Genomic DNA, 16,774 nt, shown 5'->3' with positions numbered 1-16,774 from the left:
CATTATTATATTAGTTTCAGATGCACATAGTAATATACTTTAAAGAAAAGGCTTTGTAAATACTTTGTTCTTGTTTTCTTTCCCATTTTTAGGTATGCCATCGCATTGGCCTTAAGGGAAAAACAGCGTGTAATATTTACCAGCCCGATTAAGGCTCTGAGTAACCAGAAGTACCGTGAAATGTATGAAGAATTTCAAGATGTGGGTCTGATGACGGGAGATGTTACTATTAATCCTACAGCATCTTGTCTTGTTATGACCACAGAGGTAATTTATATGGTGCCCCATCTAATTTTTCATTTTTAATTTAACTAAAGTACCCAATTAGAACACCTAATATTTTATCATTTGCTCTATAGAAGTAAAGTATAATACTTTCTGAATAGATTTACTTGAAAGGGATAAATTTTATCGTAAAATGTTCTGATTGTATTAATATAGTTAAAAATTATCGATATTTATTACTTGTCATATAAGCTAGCTATAATTTTTTTTCTCCACCAGGTGTTTTTAAAGGCTATTGTCAATGACATAAAAATATTGATGGTGTTTTGTTTACATAGTTTCAAAGATTTGAATACATAGTTTCATATTAGATCTTCCTTTCATGTAATTTTTTCCTTCTGTTTCTGAGTGTTGACACAAATAGGTAAATAACTGACTTTTTAAAAAGCTGCCCAAATATGCTTAGTTTCTCCCATAATCACAGTTAAGTTTTGCATATACACACACAACTTCTTACGTTTTGGACATAATTAGCTCTCTAAATACTTTTATACATAAATTATATTCTTGTACCCACAAGGGACAATAGAGCAGAAGTTAGCTTCTAGTCTGCAGTCAGCCAGAAGCATTGCTCACTTTTCATTTTGGTGCCCAAAGTAGGTCTTATTTCCCACTCTCAAAACGTTCTGCCATTTGTGGATTTTTTTAGAACTCAAAACTCAGGATAATTGTTCCTAGAAAGTATCCATATTGTGAGATGAGGCAGAAAAAAATGGGTAAACAGTATGATATCTGGTGTGTTGGATAGGTAACTTCCTTTTTTTTTTTTAAATATATTTTTTTATTGATTTCAGAGAGGAAGGGAGAAGGAGAGAGAGAGAAACATCAATGATAGAGAATCATTGATTGGCTGCCTCCTGCACACCCCCTACTGGGGAACGAGCCCACAGCCCAGGCATGTGCCCTTGGCTGGAATCGAACCCGGGACCCTTCAGTCCACAGGCTGACTCTCTATCCACTGAGCCAAGCCAGCTAGGGCTGGATAGGTAACTTTCAGTCGCTCTATCAGAACAGCTAGAGCACTGCACAGCACTGCTGCTCTAAGTCCATGTATTCTTCTAAATTCTGCTCCACTACGAACAACTGTCAGGGCAGGTTCCTTCTCACACCCTGCCCATTGCACTAACTGTTGGGGCCAAGCCCCTTTGCCAGGCGCTGGACCTTCTTGGATGCCTGGTATAGACAGAGAAGCCATGAGAAGTTGTGGGTATGTAAGAATGGGTCTTTATTGTAGAAGCCCGTGGCCATAGCCATTGGACAAAACAGCTCTTCACAGCAAAGTTCCATTCAGGCAGCCGTACACCGGCTGGTGAATATGTATCTGCCCTACATAGTAGCATTAATCTCTGTGCCCACAGCTATTATCTGAGCAGCCGCACACTGCCTCTAGACCGATCGCTTTACATAGCAATAGTACCTGAGCGCTCCCGTAGAGCTGCAGCCTCGGTAGCCTCTCCAGCCTCTCCAGCCTCTCTGGCTCAGCAGCTTCCCTTTCTCCCCTGCCCAGCACACTGGCTGGTCAATAACATGTATTATACTCCTTAGAGAAGGCCAGTTGCCAGCAATGACATCCATCATTTGGGCTATAGAAGGGCACAGTGTACCATGAGATCGCTGTGGCCTTGCAGCTCTTACGGTATCTTAGTCTTGAACATTCTGATGAAGATTCCCATTTTCAGAGTGGCCTTGGCCATTCCGGTGTACTAGCAACAAGGCCTTTCGCCCTCTGAGTGGCCTGGACTGTCTGGGGCCTCTGGCATGGTTCCCACACTCTACATAAGGAAGGGGCTTCACATTTGGGATATGGCAAGGTGGAGGTGGTTATAATTCTCTTCATGTATTGTATCTGAGTACTAGATGTTGAAAAGTCATTTATTTTGGCTTTATGAGAAAAGGAATTTACATAATTTATGGAATAGATTTAAAATATGTGTGTGTAACTTCCTAAAATTAGTTTCCATTAAATAAGAATTTCCAAAATTTCTTTTTAGAAAGAACAGTTTTTTGTTATGCTAAATCTTTTATTTTTTTTCTTTAGATTTTGAGAAGTATGCTGTACAGAGGTTCTGAAGTTATGCGCGAGGTTGCTTGGGTCATATTCGATGAAATTCATTACATGAGAGATTCAGGTATATTCTGCTGTGGTGTTGAGATGTGTGTGCCATGTGTTTTCCTTAAGAATGGGATTAAGAATTTTGCTTTGGAAAAGCTTCTGGGTTGGAGAACAGGGAGAGTAGGGGAGGGAGGGCATGAAAAGTCCATGCCCTGTCCCACACACCTTGTCCCATGTATTCCATCTGGCTGTTCATGTGTATCCATTATTGTAAACCGATAAACCTAAAAAGAAAATTGCTTTGATATTTCATGGGCTAGATGTCTAGTAAACTAAATTTTTGGACAACATAATGTAATATTTCCAATGGGATCTTATTTACCTATAGCTTTTTAAATAGTAACTTTTTCTAAGTAAGAAAATGCAAATTCAAATAAAACAAATGAAATTCAATTCAAACTAGCTTGCTTTTCAAATACAGAGCTCTCTAGTTAATGTTAAAGAAATTCTAGCCAGAAAATTCTTTCTCGATTTTTTAAATTCTTTTCATTTTTTAAAATAAAACTAAGAAATATATGTTTATGGTACAAAATTGGGATTATGAAATAAAAATGATTAAAAGGAAAATTATAAATATCTCTTGAACTATTATACTACTATATTGAAAAAGGAAGTATACTTGGAGTTTTGGATGGAACTGGGAGGGCTAACGTTAAACATTTAAAAGTTAAATGTTTAATATGTACACACCTAAAACTTGGTTATTAGTTAAACTAAAGCACTGGGTTGACCTGTACTTACATTGAAAATGAAACAATTGAAGAAATCATGTACCCTTTGAACATTTTACCCTTTACAAGTCATAGGCTTACGTTCTAAACAAAGTTGTTTTGGCTTTAAAACCATGAATGCTGTGTTGATTTGTTTATTTTAGGAGGAAACTCTCAAACTGATTTTTCTGGCTTTTTCCGTTTTAATAAAAACTGACTTAGAGTTTTGCTGTCCATTATATCTGTCTTTTATCTCTAGAGATCATGAAGGTAATTTTGATGAAAGATGCCTATGGTATGGTAATGGTGTTCTTTGAGATTTGTTTCTGTAACTTTCTACAAGCCATTAAATTTTGCTTCCCAAAGTGAGATGGAGATGGTATTTCCTCTGTCATGGGAATCTTGTTAGGCTGTTTGAAAAGGTGCAGCCTGAAGCTGCCCTTCCCAGCTCCTGTTTCAGTGATCCTCGTGTAATGTGGTTTGGTCTGCTGTCTGCTGGATAAATCTCGGTGCACACGGAAGCAGTTGTCAGTAAGGGTCTGTGGTCAAAAGCATCCTGTGTAGAGTGGCCTGCGTTTCTGCTTTTTGAGCTCAGGAGAAGATAGCTTTAGATTCTTGTCAGTAAAGTGACACTGAAATGCAGGGTATATCTGCTTTTTTCAGAGCGTGGTGTGGTGTGGGAAGAAACTATCATTTTGCTTCCTGATAATGTCCACTATGTCTTTCTCTCGGCTACTATTCCAAATGCCCGACAGTTTGCCGAATGGATTTGCCATTTACATAAGCAGGTACTTTCTTTTTTTAATGTCCTCAATATTTAGGATGTTATAAGCCAGCCTAACTGTGTCCTGTCCTTTGTTCCTAATGCCACCTAAAGAAACTGCTTCTCAAATCAAGCAAGCTTATTCAAAACGAACTGACTTAGCTTTTTATAAGTGTGCGTTTCTGAGTCCCATCTCGGACCCAGTATGTCAGTCGATGGGAGGAGGGTCTTGGAGGCTCCGCCTTCACAAGCTCCCAGGTTGATCCTTATGACCTGCAGATTTGGAAATACTGGCATTTTGTCGTACTGTGAGCCAGGGGGCACAACTTCCCCATGGCCTTGGTGCCAGGAGGAAGCTGGGCGTGTGCAGAGCATGTGCTGCCTCTCCTGTGCACACAGTCAGACTTTGGACTTGGTCCTTCTGCTCTTCTAGTCCAACTAGCAGTGGCACAGGGCCTCAGAACAGGCGCTTGTCCCGTGTCAGCCTCGCTCTTGGTTTCACTCTCCTGCCCTTAGTTTTCCTTAAAATCTGTCATTTTGTGGCACTCACGTCGCTTCTGTAGGATAGAGACCCAGGGGTGTTCGGAGGAGCTCCCTCAATCTGCTGCTCTGCTGAGGCTCCCAGGGCTCCCAGGGCGGGTGGGTGGGCAGAAAGGCCCCAGGACACCTCGGGAGCACTCAGTGCGACCACAGCCTGCTCTCCGGGAACAGGCGTCGGTGATGCTGGCAGCACAGGGCCAGGGGCCGATCCGAGGTCATTGTCGAAGCTGAAATCAGGTATTTGGCCCTGAGTAGGAAATGAGTAAAATTGAACAGATGGTTGTATAATTTGATCTAATTTTTCCACATTTTCCTCTTGCCTGGTTTTAAAGTGATATTTATAATTTTTTTTCTCTTTTTGACATGTTCATGTCCCTAAGGTCAGATACATGGTGTTATTACTGAAGAAATAAAGTATTGTGTGCCATTGTGTTTCCTTCTCTTTGCAGCCTTGCCATGTGATTTACACGGATTACCGGCCTACTCCACTGCAGCACTACATCTTCCCGGCGGGGGGGGACGGCCTGCACCTGGTGGTCGATGAAAATGTAAGGGGTGACGGTCATTCTTGTGTCTAATTCTCCTAGAGAAGAATGGTGGAGACCCTTTCCTTAAATAGTTCACAGTCCGAAGTTATTGTTGGCTTTGCGTGCTCTGCGTGTGTGCTCTCAAACATGTTATTTAAGACTTGTGTTTCTCTTGTGCATAATTGCATCTCCCTCCTTCTCCAGTGTTTAAAATGCTTGGAGAATAGGGACGCTGGACATGTTTCCAATATCTTACGTTTTGCCTCTCCCAGTTTTAATACCTCTATTACCTTTTATTACCTCTCAGCTCACATTGTGAACTATTCTCATGGCCTTTGTTATAACTATTAATTACTAAGTTATTTTTATTTGAGGAAGCTTTGCTTTGAGTGTGAAAGATGTTTAGATTATGATTGAATGTTAGTGAAGAAACAGAAAAACATCTGATTCCAGGGTGACTTCCGAGAAGATAACTTCAACACCGCAATGCAAGTTCTCCGCGAGGCAGGGGATCTGGCAAAAGGAGATCAGAAGGGTCGGAAAGGAGGGACAAAAGGTAATTTTGAACTTTGTTTTGAGATAGTCTTACCTATAAATTGTAGTTTCAAATGACATTTAAAACTTTTTATTGAATGATTTTCCTCAGGAAGCTATGCAGTTCTGATAACATCATGAAAGTGAATGGGTAAAGGTCGGTTTCTTTTTCTACATGTCCTTTATGGAAATATAGTTCACATACTGTACAATTCACCCATTCAAGTGTCCAGATTCAGTGGTTATTAGTATAGAGTTACGCAACCATCACGGCATTTTTTTATTGAAATGTAATTCACCTGCCACAATTATCACCATTTTTAAGTGTACAGTTCAGTTGGATTTCATTATATTCACAAAGTTATACACTTAAAATGTTCCAGAACATGTCCATCAGCTCAGAAAGAAACCCCATACCCATTGGCAGTCCTTTCTCATTTCCCCCCACCCTCTTTCCCCTCCCTCACCCTTTGGTAATTTTTTTTCCTGGACGTTTCATATATGTGGTGTTTTGTAGTTGTCTGCTTTCACTTATGTTTTCAAGGTTCATCTATGTTATAGCATGTGTCAATACTTCATTCCTTTTTATATTCAAATAACATTCCATTGTTATCCATTGATAAGTTAATGGATACTTGGGTTGTTTCCACTTAAAAAAAATTTTTTTTTTTTAAGAGAGACGGTGGGAGGGGGAGAGAGAGGAAGAGAGAAAAGGTGGGAGGGAGTGGGGTGGTAGAGAGAGATTGAGATTTGTTTTTCCACTTATTGATGCATTCATTGGTTGCTTCTTGTATGTGCCCTGACCGGAGATCAAACTCACAGCCTTGGCATGTCAGAATGCTGCTCTAACCACCTGAGCTGGCCAGAGCTATTTCCGCTATTTGGTTATTGTAAATGATGCTGCTATAATCACGTGTGTTCTTCGTTTTTGTATGAACATGTTCTTTTTCGTGTACATACCTAGGGATGGAATAGCTGAGTCACATGGTAATTCTTTGTTTAACCTATGAGTAGCTCTCAGATTATTTTCCAAAGTGGCTGCACCATTTACATTCCCATCTGAAGGGTATCAGGTTTCCATGTCTTCTACAACCTTGCCGCTCCTCAGGTCTATTGGATTAGAGTCGTCCTAGTGCAGCCGTGGGCAAACTACGGCCCGAGGGCCGGATCCGGCCCGTTTGAAATGAATAAAACTAAAAAAAAAAAAAAAAAAAAGACCGTACCCTTTATGTAATGATGTTTACTTTGAATTTATATTAGTTCACACAAACACTCCATCCATGCTTTTGTTCCGGCCCTCCGGTCCAGTTTAAGAACCCATTGTGGCCCTCGAGTCAAAAAGTTTGCCCACCCCTGTCCTAATGGTATGCGGTGGTATCTGACTCACACTTCCGTTGTAGCCAGTGGTGCTGAGTATGTTTCCATGTGCTCATTGGCCACATGTATATCTTCTTTGGAGAAATATCTATTCAAATTCTTTACCCATTTAAAAATTCTATTGTCCTTTTGTTGTTGAATTATAAGAATTCTTTATATGTTCTGGTACTAGACCCTTAGATCAGATAAATGATTTGCAAATATTTTCTCGCTTTCTTTGGGCAAGAGTTGTCTTTTCACTTTATTGTTGGTGTCTGTAAAGTATAAAATTATTAATTTTGATGAAATCCACTTATCTGTTATTTTCTTCCGTTGCTTGTACTTTTGGTATATCCAAGAATTTCTTGCATAACCCCAAATCATGATGATTCACTCCTATATGTTTTTTAAAAATACATTTTTATTGATTTTGAGAGAGAGGAAGGGAAAAGGATAGAGAGACAGAAACATTGATGAGAGGGAAACCTTAATCAGCTGCCTCCTGTACGTCCCCTACTGAGGGTCAAGCCCCCAACCCGGGCATGCGCCCTGACCAGGAATTGAACCCCTGATCTCTTGGTTCCTGGGTCGACTTTCAACTGCTTAGTCATGGGCCGGGCTACTCCTATATGTTTTTAAAGAGTTTTATAGTGTTAGCTCTTATGTTTGGGTCTATGATCCATCTTGAGTTAATTTTTGGATTTGGTTTTATATACTCTTTTTGCAGGACCATCAAATGTGTTCAAGATTGTGAAGATGATTATGGAAAGAAATTTTCAACCTGTAATTATTTTCAGTTTCAGTAAGAAAGATTGTGAAGCCTATGCACTTCAAATGACCAAATTAGATTTCAACACAGGTACTGTGTGATTTCAGCGTAGTTTTAATGTTAATGAAAGGAATGTAAACACATCCCTGCCAAGGCATTGCATGCTGTATGTGGTGAGGATCTGCAGCTCACCTTACAGTTCCAGCAGCAGGTGCTCAGCACATTTGTAGAGGCGGTAGGAGGGGATTGATCACATCTTTCCTCCTCCGTCTTCTTTGATGGGAGGTGTAAGTACGTTACTCTGTGCAATCCCAAGGTCCCTGCTGCGGAGCATAGCCTGTGCCTCTGCTTCCTGCACAGCTCCAGGCGGTGCGGCCTCTGGCCTCTGTCCGACTGCGCGGGTGTTCTCCTCGCCAGGCCTCCTCCTGTGGAAGGCCCTATGCTCCATCCTTCTAGAACTCCCAGCCGGAGCTACCTGACCTAAGTAACTCTTGAGTAAAGTAAGAGTACTTCTAGCGAGTTCATGTCCTTCTCATACATTAACTGTGCATGGAACTCGCTTGAAGTCACACAGCTAGGTAGTAGCACAACCTCGCCAAAAACGGTGGTGTGCTGAAAACCAGCCCAGTTGTAATTCAGTTCAGCCTTTACTTACGTACTCCTGTACTGTGAGAAGTTCTTCACTCATCCAACATTGAATTTCAGGTGTGTTGTTTCCAAGACAGAAATAAACCCACCCACATTAAAGCTAGTTTTTACTTATCCATGGGCCAAAGTAACAAAGGAGAGATAACCTCTTGAAGCCAATACAGCAGGTCCTCCAGTAACGTTTTATTCAACATCTTTTTGTTATAATGTCAGTGAGATGCTGGAGGAACTTGTCTTGCTTGTGTCAGTTAGCCTGTGGTAAAATTGGTCTCCTCAGACATCAGTTCACTTAGGACCTCTCGACTCTTACGTGAGAACTTACTGTATTTCTTGTTTTGACTGAATTGCTCTGCTGAGACATGTTTCCTTATAACTATGAGTGCTGAGTCTATTCAGCGTTGCAGTGTTAATATTGATTAGTTCACCCAGTACTTATTGACTACCTGCTGTGTAACAGACTGCACAAGCAGGCAGTGTAGTGGGTAAGTGCAGAGGCTTTGAGTTGCTGCTCTAACAGCTAAGAGAAGCACCCATGGTTCGCTCTAACCCCCTCTCCTCAGTGGTGGATAGCGAGAGCCCGAGACTTGTGACTGTTAGACTTGAACCCTGCATGCAGAGCAGTTAGCACAGTTAGTACTTTTATTCAGAGATTAGGTCTGTTATGTATGTTTTGAAAAGGTAGTGAACTTTATTAAATAATTACAGTCATTTTAATCTACTTTCCCTGCTGACAATCTAAAGTACTGTTTTTACTCTTTTTTTTTTTAAAATATATTTTATTGATTTTTTAGAGAGGAAGGGAGAGGGATAGAGAGTTAGAAACATCGATGAGAGAGGAACATCGACCAGCTGCCTCCTGCACACCCCCTACTGGGGATGTACCCGCAACCAAGGTACATGCCCTTGACCGGAATCGAACCTGGGACCTTTCAGTCCGCAGGCCGATGCTCTAGCCACTGAGCCAAACCGGTTAGGGCTGTTTTTACTCTTTATAGACTCTTGCTCTCTGCATGTTTGAAGTGAGGTATCACTGACTCATTAAGATACTTATGTGCCTCTGGGTGTTCTCTCTTAGATGAAGAAAAGAAGATGGTGGAAGAAGTATTCAGTAATGCGATTGACTGCTTGTCGGATGAAGATAAAAAGCTCCCTCAGGTTTGTGTTTGATGGCAGTGAGTCATGGCTGAGTAGGTGGCATGGATTCACTTTTCGGCTCTTAGTTGTGTTGCTGTATTGTAACGTTTGCCCCTGCAGGGGATACGTTGTGTCATGCACTGAAATGGTGTCTTGACTTATTTTAAGCTTCTGAAAAGGTGGGGAGAGGAAAGACGTGCTGCCTGAGGCTCTCTTTTCTGAACGTGCTCATGGTCTGAGCTGCTGCTTGTTCCTAACATGCCAGTTATAAGTCTTCAGATATCTGAGGCTGTGGCAGCTCCCCAGAGAGTCTGATGTGCATCCAATCTGAGAGCTGCTCTGTCCAGCCTAACCTTTCAAAGACTGTGTGAGAAGCTGGGAGGTCATCATCTGCTTTCACTTATATGGGATTTATAAGACTACAATAGCATATTGGTGTATATTATTGATTTTTTTAGAGAGACAAACAGAAACATTAATTTGTTCCACTTATTTACGCATTCATTGGTTGATCCTTATATGTGCTCTGACCAGGGATCAAACCCGCAACCATGGCATATCGGGATGATGCTCTAACCAACTGAGCTACCTGGCCAGGCCAATGTATTGCTATTTAAAAGAATATTTAACTTATAATTTTTTTTTTGTAGTTTTTCTTCCCAGCTGAATGGTTAGTAGAGAAGGGTTGAGCCACGTCTTTATGTATTTTGTAACCCTAGCACACTTATTAAATAGTGGACCTTAAATGGCATTGGTATAGTGTTGATGAGAATGACCTCTTCGGCACCTCACTTCCTTTTAGAGGAAGTACATATATTATGCTAAACATGTTATAGTTACTTAATTCTTTTTTTTAAAGAATTTTTTAAATTTTTTGAGTTTATTTGAGCCAAACTGTCGACAATTACCAGGAAGCAGAACCTCAACGGATTGAGATAATGCTCCCTACTTAATTCTTTTTGGTCTGAATTGGCCAGTATTTAAGTTTATTTTGTGCAGACACTAACTTTTTCCTCATAAGCTTTAATTTTTTTGGAGGAGATAAAGTGATGCTGTACATTTGAATGAGGCAGCAAAGCATTTATAAAGTTTATTTAAAACATGCCTTTCAGACTTTTTCATAAGCTGTTTTCATACAGGAAGCCTGATAGAGTTGCTTATGTTTTGGGTTTGGTCAGGGGATACAGGTTTAGTTTTTGCTTTTATTCTGTAACGCTTATGTGATGTCTCTTTAAACAGCATTCTTTCTTGATGACCCGTTTTCCTTAATTGGTTGCTTTAGGGTTTTTAATTTCCCTCTTCCTCACATTGTTAAATAAATATTCCAATCGCAGGTTGAACATGTGCTTCCTCTTTTGAAGCGGGGCATTGGCATCCACCACGGTGGTTTACTTCCTATTTTGAAAGAAACCATAGAAATCCTCTTTTCTGAAGGATTGATAAAGGTATGATTTCATGTTTGTTTATTACGCCCGAGAATTATTGTGTGAACAGTTTGGTTATATTGTTTTGTTGTTTGAACTGGGTAACACAGTGTAGCTGAGGGATGCACTTGATTTCTATACAGTGTTACACAGGCCCCCTGCTCTCCAGAAGTAGGGCGCTGCTAGGAAGCCTTTCATCAGCTGAAAGGGCATAACTTGAAGAAGCATTTACATTAATTTATATGGAAAATTACTGTGGGTTCCCAGACCCAAGATTCAGTACACGCATTGCCACCAAACGCTTTATCTCATTGCCACCAAAACGCTTCCTTGCACCCGGTTTTATACCAAGCGCAGCACGCTTACGGGCTTGTAGGCTTTTTTGATTCCTTAGGACAGTCTTGCTGACCCGTGTACAGTCAGTCATGGTAAAGCGCAGGTGCTCCCAGACACAGCTCAGAACTGCGGCTGATGTGGAGGTGGTTCCTGGGGACGGAGCTACAGGGCACCTTGCCGTGCAGTGCAACAGCCTCTAACGGCTGCTGCCAAACACGCAGACACTGCTTTTGCCTTTTGCCTTTTTTGGTAAAAGCAAAAATCCTCTTTGGGTTTTTTTTTTTTGCTTTGCAAAACAGCTGCTAATGTAGGACTTTTGTAAAAGCAAAGTGGCAGATGTGAAGTTTCAAAACGTGGGGGGGTACATGTACTTCATAAATTTTGGGTAAAATCATTTGTACCGTTTCTTATTTTTAGTAAGAAATGCTAACACGATTGGTACAGTGTGGCATTTTGTAAAAGGTGCTATTGAATTGTCAGACCTGGAGTTGATTCTGTAGGTGAACTCCCTTCTGTATACAAATTTATTTATTTATTTTTTTAAAATATATTTTACTGATTTTTTACAGAGAGGAAGGGAGAGAGAGAGTTAGAAACATCGATGAGAGAGAAACATCGATCAGCTGCCTCCTGCACACCCCCTACTGGGGATGTGCCCGCAACCCAGGTACATGCCCTTGACCAGAATCGAACCTGGGACCTTTCAGTCCACAGGCTGACGCTCTATCCACTGAGCCAAACCGGTTCCGGCCTGTATACAAATTTAAAAGACTAGAGAAGATGGGAGAATTGCAGGTAGACTTACAGATGATATTCTGATTTAAACCAGGCAGTCTGATTTAATGTTTAAAATTATGTTGGTATCTATACCCAGAAATGCGATGTTACAAAAGGAATACAACTTTAAAATGTAGTCCTCAGCCTATATATGACTCAAATTGTTTTGTTTAAAAATTAGATTAGAAATTTATCATGAGAATTTCAGCACTATGTAGAATATTTTAAAGAAATTTATTCATCCTAAAGCAGCGGTTGCCGACTGGAGGTTCGTGGACCACTGGCGGTGCGTGAGGTCCAAAAGGTTGGCAACCGCTGTCCTAAAGAACATACAAGAGGTATTTTAAGTGAAGAATTGGTCACTATTTATACCTGGGTCTTGTTCAGGCTCTGAGCCATTTTAAAGTCTCTTTTAAGAAAGCATAAATGATACGTGTTGGTTGTTTGAACTGGGTAACACAGTGTAGCTGAGGGATGCACTTGTAGAACAATCGTGCATAAAGTAAAGAAAGGCCATCATTCCCCTCATGTCCTAGACATTTCCATGAGCACTCATGCAAATAACACATGCTTTATTTTTTAAACAAAAGTGATTGTACTACCCGTGTTATTTAATTTTGTCACATGCATAGCTCTTCATCTTTTTAACAGATGAATAGTATTCTGCTGAGTTGATGAAATAAAGTATTTTTAACTTCTTCCCTCTTGATGAATAATTGTATAATTATTCACTTAATTAGGCGTTATTTGCGACGGAGACTTTTGCCATGGGAATTAACATGCCGGCTAGGACAGTTTTATTTACAAATGCCCGAAAATTTGATGGGAAAGACTTTCGATGGGTAAGTAAAGTTGATTCCCATATTGAAATAACTTTTACCTTTGTTTTACTTAAGGGAAACTTTCGATGGGTAAGTAAAGTTGATTCCCATATTGAAATAACTTTTACCTTTGTTTTACTTAAGGTGATTTTGGCTCATGCAATCGTAGAGATGTTTAGTTCTAAATACTCTTGAACTTGTACCTGAGCTAATACAACAAGCTTATCAAGGTTAAGCTTCAGATCCTTTACATTTCTATCCTTTAGCCAAAAAGCAAACAAACAAACAAAACCTTTCAGTGAAAAAGTTTGGGAGGGATAAGTGGGCAGATGATTCGGGAATGCTTTAAATCATCGTAAATACACAGATTTTCATTTCCTCACTTCAAGGTATTCGAAGCACCTAGCCCTCTCACTGGGTTGTTCTTGGTGATGAATGGACTCTTCCTAACTCCAAGGACTTACGCTGTGAAAATTGGAAATAATTGTGCTTCTTTAAAACTAAGGTTAATTTTATACTAATCTCATGTACATCAAGAAAATTTATGATTGGGTTAGGATTTAGTAGTTTGGTCATTGTCTGCTTTTTTAGACTGCTGTTTTTCAGAATATCTAACTTAAAGATTTTTTTATGCCAGTGAATTAGCTGATATTTCCGGTAGGTATGGATTTGATCATTTTGGAGCTAAAATTTAAATGTTACTCTTAAGTGTTTTGCAGTTTTGTGATTTAATTTACACTCTCTGAAAAGTTCATGTTTTTAATCATGGGTTTTGGGGGGGGTTTTGGACTATGTAACTTGTACTTGTGTATTTTATAAGAAAAAAAAAAGTAAGACTATGTTTTTTACCAGGTTCTTTCCTAAACTTAGAACTTTTCTTATGTCTGTTCAGATTTCTTCTGGTGAATACATTCAGATGTCTGGTCGTGCCGGAAGGAGGGGCATGGATGACAGAGGAATCGTGATTCTTATGGTTGACGAAAAGATGAGCCCAACTATTGGGAAGCAACTGCTTAAGGTAACAGAGTTAAGATTCTGCATTTGCAACAGGAATTTGAGAAAAATACTTCAGGAGCAGCTCTGAAATTAGTTTTGTCAGTTCAGATATCTTTCTAAGGCGATGAATTGATTTACAAAACTGCCTGGGCTGGGGGAGGGAGCAGAGTGTAGGTGCTCCAAGTGCTGGTATTTCGTCTCCTACTCTCTGTTCTAATTGGTGACGAGCGGCTCATGGCGTGGAGGGATGTGTGATCCTCAGTGAGGGTGAAAGCACTCACTTTCCCTTCAAATTTAAGGTGACCTTGACATCTCCCTCCATTGCAGGAGTTGCTCTCCCTACCCGAACAGGAAGTGAGGCCCATGATGTCAGGGTTTGGGCAGTTACCTGCCTCTACCTTTGCAAGCCCAGCTAGCTGAATAAATTAATTCTACAATCTACCATCCTGTTTCAGCCTGTTGATAGATTATAAATACCCCAAAACTAATTTAAAATTTTAAGCTTTATTTCAGATGATCCTGTTCATTTTGCTTGTGTCGTGTTTGTGTTTCAGATTGTTTAAGATGTTTTGTTTTGAAGAGCTTCTCAAGGCAGTTCAACCTGGTTGCTTTCCTTGTCCTCCTCCACATTCTTAAATCCCTAGAGCAAACTATTGATAAGATAGGAAACTTACCATTAATTAAAAATGTAAAATTAACTGCCAGCTCATGAGCTATTTAAACTAAAGGTGAAACAAATGAAGGGGTTGGAAAGTGCAGATTGGTAGCTATAGAATGGTCACAGGGATGGAAAGGACAGCATGGAGTATATAGTCAGTAATATTGTGATAACTGGGAATGGGGCCAGGTGGGTACTTGAAATTTCAGGGGGACCACTTCTTAATTAAAGTAATGTGATTGTCTAACCACTGTGCTGTACACCTGAAACTATATGATAAAAGGCTAATATGCAAATTGTCCCCTCGGGAGTTCGACCCCTCGCTATGACGTGCGCTGAATATCAGGGGGCGGTGTGGAATGAAGGAAGGCCCTGATCACCTGCCAGGCCTAGGGACTCTACCCCTGCACGAATTTTGTGCACCAGGCCTCTAGTATAAAATAATATTGAATGTAAACTGTAATTTAAAACTAAAATTTTAAAACAGAAAAATAAAGCTTCAAAATACGTTAAGACATACATAGGTCAGTATATTAGATTTTATTGCTTTTTTAATCCTCACCTGAGAATATGTTTTTATTGATTTTTTTTGAGAAAGAAACACTGAGGTGAGAGAAACATTGATCGGTTGCCTCCTGTATGCACCTTGACTGGGGATTGAGCCTGCAACCTAGGTATGTGCCCTGTCTGGGAATCGAACCTGCAACCTTTTTGTGTGTGGGATGATGCTCCAACCAATTGAGCCACCTGGTCAGGGCTCATTAAATTTTTTATTTTATTTTTAAATTTTGTTGTGGAAGGAACACAACATGAGATTAACCCTCTTCACGACACGTTGTTGACTACAGGTGCTGTGTTATACAGCAGGGCTCTAGAGCTTGCTCATCTTGCTGGGCTGAAACGCTTTCCAGGAGAACGTAATACACTTCTGTAGCGTTCCTTCACATAGAGTTAAATTATGAAGCAACCTACCAGGCTAAAACTGTTGGTGTGAGTTTATTTGAGTAACCTAAAATAGTGACATGTTCACTCCTCTCAGGGCTCAGCCGACCCCCTGAATAGTGCTTTCCATTTAACCTACAACATGGTTCTGAACCTGCTGCGTGTGGAAGAAATCAATCCCGAGTACATGCTGGAGAAGTCCTTCTACCAGTTTCAGCATTACAGAGCCATTCCCGGGGTGGTGGAGAGTAAGTACAACCGCTCACGGCCTCGCGGCTGGGCTCCCGCCTGGGTGCTGCTTGGCCCTGGGGCTTTCTGTGAGCCAGGTCTGGGTCCTGTCATGCAGAGAGGTCACAACTGCAGCCAGTCCTCATCGCCGACCAGACGTTTCACAGGGAAGGAAGAAAACCCTGTCAGGACACTTCTCTGTGGCTGATCCAAATGTAGGTCTTACTGAAGGCCTTGGAAGTTAAGGAAAGAGGAAATGATTACGATCTAGCATAACTTCTAGCTGGGCTCAGATTGTTGGTCATGACTTGGCCAAGAGTCTGCTACCCGTTCTGTGAACTTAAACGTTGCCACCACTTCTCCATCTGCTGTCTGCCTCCCCAAGCCCCATGGGAAGGGAGCATCTGTTTCCAGTGTGGCTCTGACTAGTGTTGCTCCTGTGCCCGGACTCTTCTCAGTTGAATTATCCCTGCATTTCCCTCTTCTTTTAAAGGAGCCAGTCTTGTTATTCTAACACTTTGAAACCAATAAACAAAAGACTAAGTATCCAAAGTATAACGGGCTTTTTAGTGGAGGAAGTAGTTTAGGTGATGAGACAGGAGAGGGAATTGCAGCACCTTCAGTGCAGTTTTCAGGCTGCCTGGAGTGAGCAGGGAGCAGGAGATGGGGCAGGGGAGCTCTGTGCTGCTGCTTCACTGCAGAGCAGTTGGTGCAGGTGGCTCCTCGTTACCAGGACGGTGTAGCTCCTTTTTGCCGTTGATGCTGCTGGAACCTTAAACATAGCACAGCCAGGATATAGACTGTTGTAATTCACCTTTATTTTACAAACAAAATTTGTGCACGGCGGGGGGGGTGGGCCTGAGCCCAACCTACCCCTATCACAGTCCAGGAGTCCTCAGGGGATGTCCTGACGGCTTAGGACAGCTCCCTGTGGGGAACAGGCCTAAGCCGCAGTCTGGCCGCAGAGGCTGGGAGCAGGCGCCGTGTGTGTGTGTGTGTGTGTGTGTGTGTCTGTCTGTCTGTCCGTCTGTCCGTCCGTCCCCGCTGGGGACCTGCCCCCAGCCGCGCCACAGAGGCTTGGAGCAGGCGCCCTGTGTGTGAGTGTGTGTATGTCCACTGGGGCCCTCCCCCAGCCGCACCGCAGAGGTTCAGAGCAGGTGCCCCTCTGTGTTGATCTCAGGCTCCAGGCCCCGCCTGTGTGTTGTCTCTCAGG

At 41.4% G+C, this 16,774-nt stretch overlaps 1 protein-coding gene across 6 annotated transcripts in view; it reads left to right on the top strand.

Moving 5' to 3' along the window:
* Positions 1 to 16,774, top strand: part of MTREX (Mtr4 exosome RNA helicase) — a 50,620-nt gene that overhangs the window by 7,786 nt on the left and 26,060 nt on the right. For 4 of the 6 annotated variants that reach the window (XR_002826923.1, XM_014447734.2, XM_006105619.3 and 1 more), the window contains 11 exons: positions 93 to 267; positions 2,324 to 2,414; positions 3,772 to 3,896; positions 4,861 to 4,959; positions 5,392 to 5,494; positions 7,556 to 7,687; positions 9,321 to 9,400; positions 10,714 to 10,824; positions 12,657 to 12,758; positions 13,630 to 13,755; positions 15,431 to 15,581. Coding sequence is in view for 5 of the 6 variants with exons in the window: in XM_014447734.2 (XP_014303220.1) it covers positions 93 to 267; positions 2,324 to 2,414; positions 3,772 to 3,896; positions 4,861 to 4,959; positions 5,392 to 5,494; positions 7,556 to 7,687; positions 9,321 to 9,400; positions 10,714 to 10,824; positions 12,657 to 12,758; positions 13,630 to 13,755; positions 15,431 to 15,581 (1,295 nt within the window). In the remaining variant the exon portion in view is untranslated. The remainder of the gene's footprint in view (positions 1 to 92; positions 268 to 2,323; positions 2,415 to 3,771; positions 3,897 to 4,860; positions 4,960 to 5,391; positions 5,495 to 7,555; positions 7,688 to 9,320; positions 9,401 to 10,713; positions 10,825 to 12,656; positions 12,759 to 13,629; positions 13,756 to 15,430; positions 15,582 to 16,774) is intronic. The other 2 variants (XM_023746596.1, XM_014447735.2) reach the window with 2 other exon arrangements.

Source organism: Myotis lucifugus, unplaced genomic scaffold (genome assembly GCF_000147115.1).
Source record: "Myotis lucifugus unplaced genomic scaffold, Myoluc2.0 scaffold_704, whole genome shotgun sequence".
NCBI classification, from domain to species: domain Eukaryota; kingdom Metazoa; phylum Chordata; class Mammalia; order Chiroptera; family Vespertilionidae; genus Myotis; species Myotis lucifugus.
Note: the sequence above shows the minus strand (reverse complement) of the source record. Positions and strands in the feature narration are given on the sequence as shown.